At 54.0% G+C, this 10,601-nt stretch overlaps 2 protein-coding genes across 2 annotated transcripts; one reads left to right on the forward strand and one right to left on the reverse strand.

Annotated features, from left to right (window-relative positions):
• Positions 1-5: 5 nt before the first annotated feature.
• Positions 6-5,431, forward strand: GCG54_00012201 (ATP-dependent RNA helicase DBP2; the record flags this gene model as incomplete). Its single annotated transcript, XM_045412086.1, has 14 exons — positions 6-58; positions 130-290; positions 418-867; positions 920-1,079; positions 1,129-1,279; positions 1,329-1,799; positions 1,851-1,873; positions 2,924-3,067; positions 3,282-3,376; positions 3,431-4,399; positions 4,450-4,557; positions 4,999-5,127; positions 5,182-5,334; positions 5,385-5,431. 14 exons carry the CDS (start codon positions 6-8, stop codon positions 5,429-5,431), a joined length of 3,114 nt encoding a protein of 1,037 aa, XP_045263870.1.
• Positions 5,432-9,047: 3,616 nt separating this feature from the next.
• GCG54_00012202 (Protein AAR2-like) lies at positions 9,048-10,601 on the reverse strand (the record flags this gene model as incomplete). Its single annotated transcript, XM_045412087.1, has 1 exon — positions 9,048-10,601. The coding sequence occupies one exon, from the start codon at positions 10,599-10,601 to the stop codon at positions 9,048-9,050; it is 1,554 nt and encodes a 517-aa protein (XP_045263871.1).

Genomic DNA, 10,601 nt, shown 5'->3' on the forward strand with positions numbered 1-10,601 from the left:
CAAGCATGGTTTCTGGGCGAGTACTGATCATTGCCGGCTCGGATAGCTCCGGTGGAGCGTGAGCAATCACCCAACATTTTCCCCGTCCTTGGAGCAAAGTTCACTGACGTGATGCCTCTTGGTTCGCAGCGGGCTAGAGGCAGACCAGAAGGTCATCGCGGCTCATGGGTGCTATGCCATGACAGCCACAACAGCTCTCACTGCGCAGGACACTACGGGAGTGCACGACATCCATCATGTGCCGCAGGAGTTCTTGGTCAAGCAGATTGATGCCTGCGTGAACGATATCGGTGTCGATGTCGTCAAGACTGGCAAGTTGCGCCTTTCCACCCTTCAATGATCGATGTCTGAGGCACCTTTCTCGCGGAGCTGCATCGGCTGACGAAGACGGACTTGTAGGTATGCTAGCTTCGCCAGCTACGATTGGGACCGTCGTCGAGGCTCTGAAAAGGCATCGCGTGCCGAAGATTGTAGTTGACCCCGTCATGATTGCGACCAGCGGCGCGGAGCTTCTCCCGAGAGATGCGGTTGCCGAGCTTCTTGAGGGTTTGTTAAAGATCACGACGGTTCTTACGCCGAACATCCCCGAGGCCAAGTTGCTTCTGCAGGATGCTGGGTACGAGGGCGTCGAGGTTGCTTCCGTGGCGGATCTGGAGGAGATGGCGAGAAAGGTGAAGGGTCTTGGACCCGAGTGGGTGCTTGTCAAGGGCGGGCATGCGCCGTTCAAGGCGGACTTCACCGTTGCGAGGACGGAAGAAGAGAAGGAGGTTGTTGTGGATGTGCTGTATGGCGAGGAAGGCTTGGTGAGGATCGAGAGCCCGTATCAGGCGTCGAAAGACACGCATGGGACTGGCTGCTCGCTTGCATGTGAGTTTTTTTCTTGAATTGTTGTCTGAGGAGTGTGACTGATAGTTTGCAGCCGCTATAGCGTCGGGTCTTGCGAAGGGGCTGAGTGTACCCGAAGCTGCGAGGGCTGGGGTGAGGTATATCGAGGCTGCGATCCGGACGGCGCCTGGTTTCGGAAAGGGGCATGGGCCTTTGAATCACTTTCACTCCATTCAGACTCTGCCTTTTGCGCCGTGGGTTGCCTCTTTCGTCTCGGTGGTGATATCAGCTGACAATATCTAGGGGCCGGTTCATCGAGTATATGTTGGCGAGGCCTGATGTGAAGGATGTATGGGCAGAGTTTGTGTACCATCCCTTCGTCATGGCTATGGGTGATGGTACGCTTCCTTTGGAGTCGTTCAAGAAATATCTTGTCCAGGATTACCTCTATCTGGTTTGTGTTGTTTTCCCTCCTCTTTGGGTCCTTGCTGACTTGATGGTAGGTCCATTTCGCTAGAGCCAACTCCTTGGGATCTTACAAAGCAAAGAACATCGCGGACATCTCAGCAGGTGCCACCATTGTCAGCCATATCGCCCGCGAGATGTCTCTACACATCGATTACTGCAAGGGCTTCGGAATCACGGTGCCTGAAATTGAGGCCACCGAAGAGCACCAAGCATGCACAGCATATACCCGCTACGTCCTCGATGTCGGACAAAGCGAGGACTGGATCGCCCTACAGATGGCTTTGGCTCCTTGTTTGTTGGGCTACGGTGCCGTGGCTAAACAGCTACACGGCGATGTCAAGACGAAACGGGACGACAACACGTACTGGAAGTGGATCGAGAACTATGTAGCCGACGACTACGTCCAGGCCGTGAAGACAGGCTCTGAGTTGATTGAGAGACATGCCGTTTTGCAAAGTCCTTCCAGCATAGAACGTCTGATCAAGATATTTATTCATGGAACCAAGGTAAGCCCTGCAGAAGATGAGGTTTCCGGGCCGTAGCTGACCCACGAACAGATGGAAATCGGCTTCTGGGAAATGTTCCCTTACCGATGATAAGCTAGACAATCCGGAAGGGTTGGTCCACGAATTCCATAGAGTACACAGGAAGAGGGGCCGTTCAGTAAAGACTAGACTAGACTTCTAAACGTCGGCAGGAATTTCTCCGACGGCATTGTTCAAACATTGATGTGGAGGACATTGAGGTCCGGCTGCTGGCGTCATTCGCAGCCTCAAACGATCTCATACACTGCGCCCTGCTCTAAAGAAGGCAAACCAGGCGGGTCAGCTGGAACTCGGGCCAGAGAGCCAAGCATCGTTGTGCTCTTCAGCTTCAGTGTCTGTCGTCCGATGGAATACCGCATACTCTCCTTCCTTGACAGCCCAGCTCGGGTGTGCATGCCGCAGCATTACGGACGCCAAACACTGAGAGAAGAAAGAGCTTCCCTGCTTGGCATATGTAACTCGAAATGAGGCCAGATGGTTTCCAATCACTCGCAGACGTACCCGCAGACAGCGCGTAAATTCTGAGGGAATGGATACGTCGTCCAAACCTCCCAGGTGAGAGAGAGTCATGCGTCATGTTGCAAAGCACAAAGGTGCCTTATCGCGAGTCAGACCCACCATTACCTAATCATACCGATAAGAAGGAAGCGGGTCCCACGTGCAGCAGTTCTGCAGGTTGCATCCACCCCGACAGGCAGTCTCAGTCCAGCGGTAGGAGATACGTACCCTTTTGCCTTACCTTAGCAAGCAAAATTGCAAGGTCCCTACTGGCAGCGCCTGCCTGTCGCCGCTGAAAAGTTTTGGCAGCGAGGAAAAAAATTCCTACCCCAGCAAAACGCCTTGCGCGCCCAAAACCTTCCATCCATCCATCCTGCTCTTTTTTTTCTTCCTTCCCTTCTGCATCCCTCTCCCTCTCCCAGCACAAACTCCCATCTTACGCAACCAACTCTCTTTTCGGTTCGGTCCAGAAAAGAGCTCTACTTGCGTGCTCTCCCTATCCACGGTCTTTCTTTCTGCCATTTGACATCGCTTCATACGCGAATCCATCGACAAACAACCTTCTTGCGCGTTCACTGCCTCTTTAGCACAAACATGTCCTACGGCGGCGGATACGGTGGTGGTGGCCAGGGCGGCTACGGAGGAGGTCGTGGAGGCGGTTACGGCGGTGGTCGTGATCGCGGCGACAGAGGTGATCGCGGTGGTTACGGCGGCGGTGGCTACTCCAACGGGTAAGTTTTGATTGATTTCTCTCCTCCCCTTTTGTTCCGACAAAGTCGTTTCGCGAGGCTAGGCTACTGGGGCCTTGGCGCAACACAACACGATGTGACGACCGCCTGTAACCAACCTGAAGCAACCTCAATACTACAGCACGCGGACGTCGGCATTTCGCGTCGTCTCAAGTACATGATCAGAACCATTTCGCTGACCTTCTTTTCCCATCAGAAACGGCTACGGCGGCGGCGGTGGTGGTTACGGCGGCGGCGGCGGCGGTGACCGCATGAACAACCTTGGCGCCGGTCTTCGCCAGCAAGAATGGGGTGAGTGTTCATCACATTATGCCACAGACCGATTTGCTAACGATTGTCGAACAGATCTTAACTCTATGCCCAAGTTCGAGAAGTCCTTCTACAAGGAGCACGAAGAGGTTGCCACCCGCAGCCCGGCTGAGGTCGAGTCTTTCCGCCGCAAGCACCAGATGACCATTGCTGGCAACGATGTTCCCAAGCCCGTCGAGACCTTCGACGAGGCTGGTTTCCCCAGATACGTGATGGACGAGGTCAAGGCTCAGGGCTTCCCCGCGCCTACCGCCATTCAGTCTCAGGGTTGGCCCATGGCTCTGTCCGGTCGCGACGTTGTCGGTATTGCCGAGACGGGTTCCGGAAAGACCCTCACCTACTGCTTGCCCGCTATCGTCCACATCAACGCCCAGCCCCTGCTGGCTCCCGGCGATGGTCCCATCGTTCTCATTCTTGCTCCTACTCGTGAGCTTGCTGTTCAGATTCAGCAGGAGATCTCCAAGTTCGGAAAGTCTTCTCGCATTCGCAACACCTGCGTCTACGGTGGTGTTCCCAAGGGACCTCAGATCCGCGATCTCTCCAGAGGTGTTGAGGTCTGCATTGCCACTCCCGGTCGTCTGATTGACATGCTTGAGGCGGGCAAGACCAACCTCCGTCGCGTTACTTACTTGGTTCTTGACGAGGCTGATCGCATGCTGGACATGGGTTTCGAGCCCCAGATTCGCAAGATCATCGGCCAGATCCGCCCTGATCGTCAGACCCTCATGTGGTCCGCTACTTGGCCTAAGGAGGTCCGCGCCCTTGCCTCCGACTTCCTTACCGACTTCATCCAGGTCAACATTGGTTCCATGGAGCTCGCGGCCAACCACCGCATTACCCAGATCGTCGAGGTCGTTTCCGAGAGCGAGAAGCGCGACCGCATGATCAAGCATCTGGAGAAGGTCATGGACAACAAGGAGAACAAGATCCTCATTTTCGTCGGCACCAAGCGTGTCGCTGACGACATCACCCGCTTCCTTCGTCAGGATGGATGGCCTGCTTTGTGTACGTCTTACCTTTTGCCTCCGCCTGATCAACAGCTAACAACTTGGCAGCTATCCACGGTGACAAGCAGCAGAACGAGCGTGACTGGGTCCTTGACCAGTTCAAGACGGGCAAGAGCCCTATCATGGTGGCTACCGACGTCGCGTCGCGTGGTATTGGTGAGTATCAGAATCCCCCAGCCCTCATGGCAACTTCCAGCAGCCTTGCGCTGTACTTTACTCTTATGTCTAGGGGCTCTCTTGATTGCGCAATTTTGCCTGATGCATTCGTGTCTCCATGGTTCTCTCTGCCTCTGAGCGGAGTCTTGGTCTGGTGTGTAGCCTTTGGCTTGCTATACTCGCTTTCCCACTCTTGTGCCTGCCTTTTGCCAATGGTACAAGCGTGGATACGGCATATCTTGATTCCATCAAGCTGTCCCCAAGATTCCCCAAGCCCGAGGACCCGGTACACTGAACTTTCCAGGATGGCATTTGACGCATACAGACTGCCCCGTCTCCGACGGAGTGAAAGACAGCCTGATATAATTATCAAACATGTCTGGTTCCATGCTGGAACGTTGCTATACCCACCGTGAGGCGTCTGCTAACCCTTCTAATAAGATGTTCGTAACATTACTCACGTGCTGAACTACGACTACCCCAACAACTCGGAGGACTACATCCACCGTATCGGTCGTACGGGTCGTGCCGGTGCCAAGGGTACCGCCATTACCCTCTTCACCACTGATAGTCAGTACCTTCCTTGTCCGGGACCCTGGTCCGATCATGCTAACAATTCCGCAGACTCCAAGCAGGCTCGTGACCTTGTCAACGTGCTGAGAGAAGCGCGCCAAGAGATCGACCCTCGTCTCGCAGAGATGACCCGCTTCGGAGGTGGTGGTGGCGGTCGCTACGGCGGCTGGGGACGTGGACGTGGTGGTGGCGGCGGTGGTAGAAGTATGTTTAACCTCCTTTGCTTTTGACAGCTATGCTAACAGCATGTTCAGACAACAATGCCAACAACGCTCCCCTTGGTGGCGCCCGACGCTGGTAAGGACTTCGCCCGAGGGCGAGGTGATTGATCATCCATGCGGCGGCATCTTGCGCTTTCCAATGCAAAATCGGCGTTCACGTAGACGGGGATTTTAGACTCGAGGTACCCCGGACACGCCCATGTGTCCACGCAGTCGGTATCTTTTTCAAGGCTTTTCATTTCCTTAGTGTTTCTTTATTTGGGCCCATATCGGCTTTGGGTTTGTTTGCGATTATTTCTTCAGGCATGGCCAAAACGTGGATCAGGTTGAACAAAATTAGAGAGGGAACGAGGACGACCACAACGAAGAATGCCGAGAGAGGAATAGCATTAGAGACCCCCTCCGTTGGGTCCAGTGACTTTTGACGCTCTTTCCACGAGCAAAAGATTGGGTTGGCTCTGAAGTCGAGCAGTATTGATAGATGACTGTATGCCAGGCAAAGCTCGCCATGAGGCCGGTATGCTGCTAGGCAGTAATAGGACAATCATCCAACGATGTGTACTTGACAATTGTGTGATGCTGGCTGGCGTCTCCCTCCTGTGAAGATGTTTGCGCGATCCGTGAGGCCACCGAAGCTCCGGTTAGTTTGGTGCTGTCTGTCTTTGTTTCCGGTGATGTCTCGGGAAATGATGTCGACGGAAATGAGATAAAATAAGTTCCCCCGGGTCAACGCTAGAACCTTTCCTTCCTGTCGCTTTAGAGCTTCTACTCCTTTTGGCTTTTTCTCTTCTTGTTTTCTCCTCGAACTGTGTGTTGTCACGTCCTGACCTCTGAATCTGCGCCATCCAACAGGTTCCCCAGACTTTCGACCGTCCGCGAACGAAGAGAAGGTTAATTCCAAGGCCGACCTGTTACCGTCATGCCTAATGTTGTTCTCTTACAGCGGAAAAGTCTTGATTTGGGCCCTGTCAGGGGTGCCTCCATCAGCCCTGGTCGTCGAGACGTTCACGGCATAAATCTTTCTCGGCTGTCTGCGCAGATCCGCCTTGATATCCACCAGCACGACCGAAGTCTGGTGACTACTGCCTTATTCAAACAAGTTTGGGGTACTTGTTTTGCGGATTATTCGCGAAGTCGGGGCTCCATTGAAGCAGAGCATCAACGTGCGTAGCACTCTTTTCCTGGGGGATCATTTCCTCTCCACCGCGGGATATAATTCACGCTCAGATACACACTATATAGGAGATATCTTGCAGATTGCAACCATTAGCAGAACGCCGGGGAATGGAGGTGTTTGGAAGGATTCTGCCTGGTGGTGAGATTTGCTAACGTGACATGGCGCAAGCCAAGATTGTTGTTGTACGATGCCACGTAAAACCTCAGCGATCCTTCATCAAGTGAAACTGTCCTGACAGTTTCTCATGTGTATCCCCAGTGTATAATCTCGCAATAAAAAGGCCCTCGGATGAAAACTTATCCAAGCCGCCATTGATTAGCACTTGAGGAACAACACAGGCATGACGAGGAGGGCCAAGTAACCTCGATCATGATTGATATGACGCCATCGCGTCATTCTCTGGTATGATTTTTGGCGGTTTCTTCAGTGCAGGGCATCGAGGTGAATATTCAAAGCTGTGCTGTACCAAAGGCTAGCAACCCTAGGCCACTGACCTCTCCCAGGTGAGTTTATATTGTGAAGGACTGGCGTTGGTTTTCAAGCGTTTCATCAGCCAAATGAAAATAAAAAAAGACAAAGAAACCAGACAAGACGGAATACAAAACACTGGCATGAATACCAAGTCATTGTGATGGTAGGAAACTCCGCTCTCTTAGTTGCTCCATCGCAGAGATCACCACCGCCCCCGCCCCCTTCCCTTGTTGTTGTCGAGGCAAATACTCAATCGATGAGAGAAACGACAGAAAACAGTTGAGGCGTCTCCGACTTGGTCATTATGGTATTGAGAGTGTAATACTGTGGATCTGGGCACCAAGCTGCCGCCGTATCTAACTCCAACGTTCACGACATGCAAAACCTTCAATCTCGGCTTGTTCTTCCCATGGAGACTGCAGCCTCACGCATTTATACTCCGAAGTGGAAATTCCTCCAGCCAGCTTCGAGTCCCAAGCTAAACCCCCTCCAAGACGTAAAGAAGGTTGGAGGTCAGCACCACGTCAGGTCAGAAGTGACCCAGCGGCGCCGACAAGGAACAGGACGCACATGGCAACACTTTCGGTGATGACTTAAATACTCCATTTTTATATTGAATAGTATCAGCACACAATTTTATGTCGTTCCAGATGTTTGGGTACTGTCACTGTTGATATGAACGTCACATTGATAGTGGCAGAACGGGTATCCCATGACTAGTGCGGTTGGGGCAGCAGAAGAGCGAGAGGAACAGGCGCTGCTTTCCATCGTCTCTGGCGTACTTCCCTACCAAGCTCCAATAATACGTGAGATCCGTGGTGTGTAGCGAGCAATGGCAAGAGGTAAAAATCTCTTGGATGCAATCTCATGATTGTTAGCTGACAGAGGAGGTTGGATCAAAGCTATACAAATCAATTGGTCGCCGTTCAAGACATTACCGACAGCTTCTTACTACGATTAATATACAGCCGGTTAGATTCCGAGACCACCATAACCGGTATTGGTGTCACAAGCAGTTGTCTGATCAACATTGACCGCTGAGACAAGAACTTGATCTCGTGCGTCTTTCTGCGCCCACCTTGCAACGTACGATCGATTCTCGAGTCCTCAACCTTGCCGCTGCTCCTATATAAAACGTCGACAGCTCCCTCATTCGTAGGAAATTGGACCATAGGCTGGTCATCAGAAAGCTTCTACCTCTACGATGTACAATGTCCAAGGACCTCCCCCGGTTATAGAACCATGACACCACAAACAGGACAATCTCAGACCTCTAGACCCCTGGACTCGAATCTTCCGCCGTCGTCTTCGTCCTCATCATATCCGTGCAGAATACCTCATCTCCAGGCCCCAAAGCATGAGCTGAACAGCCTGCAAGCTGCCAGTACTCAGTCTATGGACTTGGTCCAGGAAGATTTGTCTAACACGATTGTTGTCTCCCACGTCATGACTTCCACGTCATTGCCTGGTGTGTCACAACCTCAGGTCAGCGTTCACACTTTATAGAGAAGTGATTTAGTCCTCTTACGCGAGGTCAAGGGTACCCAGACATTACCGCTCACTCCTACATCAAGACCGAGAGCTTTTTGTGCAAAGGTATGCTTATTATCAAAGACACAGGGACACCATCCTCCCGTCATTACAAAGAGCCACGCGCGCCCTCACGAATTCCTCCCTGCCAACAAAGCAACGGCCAAGACGACTCCCATGCTGAAATTCCAAATGCCAAAAAAATCCCTAATCCAACAAGACTCCGTGCCTGCCCAAACTCCACTTTCCATGCATGGTGGGCGTGTGTGAACTCAAATCCATTCTCCTGCCCCGTCACTCCAACTTCAAAACTCAACATGCAACACAGCAGAGTTCCTCGATGACCGAGGCCGCAGTGTATCAATGATTGACGTTCTCCGAGATGAGAACCGACGCTGCCTTGCTTCAACAGGCAGCACTGGCTCAGCATCCGCCAGCATCTTGGCTGTCTGCTGGGCCTGGGACTTGCGACGACGTCTCTCCTTTGCTTCCAACAAGCGCCTCCTGACCCCGGAGCTCTAATCCCACGAGACAAGATCCTTCTGCTTTCCGCTTTCGTCCAGCTCAACCATCTCGGGCGCAAACTCGCCCCGCTCGTCCTCCGCCTCGAGGTCGTCCAGCTCCACCTCAACCTCCTCGCCGTCCTCGAGCCTCATCTTGCCCTTGCGGAGGTAGTCGCTCCGGATGTCCCAGCCGAACTTCCAGACCCAAGCTTCGAGGTCTGAGAATGCTTGGCCGACGAGGGCCTGCTCTGGCGTGGCGAGCGAGTTGAGCGCTAGAAGCAATTCGTTGAGCCGGCGCTTGTAGACGATCAAAGCCATCCTCAGATCCCGAGCGTAGGATGGGCCGTAGTCGAGGACGGAGCCGTCGAGATAACGCTCGTTGTACACGAGCTGGGCAGTAATAGTCTGTAAGAGGGACCGAGCGAGCTCAGGGCGCTTGAGGGGTAACGTATAGGCCTTGAGGACGAGAGACACCAGCATGTGCCACCACTGCTGGATGCAAGCTTCGTTGCCCAGGTGCATGCCGACGAGGAAGGCGAACTGCAACTCGCCTACAATGTCGTCGTCGCTGATGCCTGCCGTGAGGAGGTGTGCAGTCGCATCAACTGCCTGCTCCGTCCGCACCGAGCCGATACTTTCCACGTCGTACGTTTTCGCGGCCTGGCTGAAGGTAAAGTTGAGCTCGGTGCTCGCCACGACGTTGGGGATTCTCTTCTCGAGCTCAACTTCGGCGGGCAGCATCAGTGCGCCCTTCACGCGGTCGGAGGTGTGCACCGCCCAGTCGCCGGCCTGGCGCGCCGTGATTCTGCTGAGCAGACTCGGGGAGATGGCATTAGTGAGCTGCTGCCAGATGTTGGTGCTCCTTGCGAACTCGGGGTCTGGGCTCTGTGACTGCGGCTGCGAGGTGGATGCGGCTGGCTTGACGTTGGCGTTGAGGGCGCGGAACTGGTAGGGCGCTAGTTTGGGATAGACGTCGCGGATGTTATCCTTTTGGAAGCGGGCCTCGACCTGGCTGGCGGGCTCGCCGACGACCTCGTTGAACTTGTCCCACTGCATGACGTGAATCTTCTCCGTGGCTGAGCTTACGATCCAGAAGCCGCAACGGGTGGTGCTGGCTTCGGTCTCTGAGACCCAGAAGAAGTGCGGGCCGGGCGGGATGTCTCTGACGCCGAAAAACTCGCGGGCAGTGAAGGAGACTGAGTCGTAACCGATGGTGAAGGAGGCGGGCAGGTCCATGATGAGGACGATGTCGCCGCCTCCAAGTGCATGCTCATGCTGCAGATGGTCCTGTGGGACCAGGTCCATGGTGTCCTCATGTTCAATGTCGGCCAGAGGGGGCGGCTCATCGTCGTCGGGTGTGATGTTGGGGTTCATGGCGGCGACTTCTTGAGACAGCGGAGATTCGAGAGGTTGATGGACGTGAAGGCTGCCAAGCGGATGAGCGCCGGTGACGCGGATGGATCTGCAGGATGGTGCGGTGGTGGAGACGGAGGAGTCGGACTTGTGCAGGCCCGAAGGTCTGAACAGAGCGGGCCGAACATTGGAGTCGATTGAGGCGGCGGCGGTCAT

The sequence above is a fragment of the Colletotrichum gloeosporioides genome (assembly GCF_011800055.1).
Source record: "Colletotrichum gloeosporioides strain Lc1 chromosome Unknown consensus_49, whole genome shotgun sequence".
Lineage (NCBI taxonomy): Eukaryota > Fungi > Ascomycota > Sordariomycetes > Glomerellales > Glomerellaceae > Colletotrichum > Colletotrichum gloeosporioides.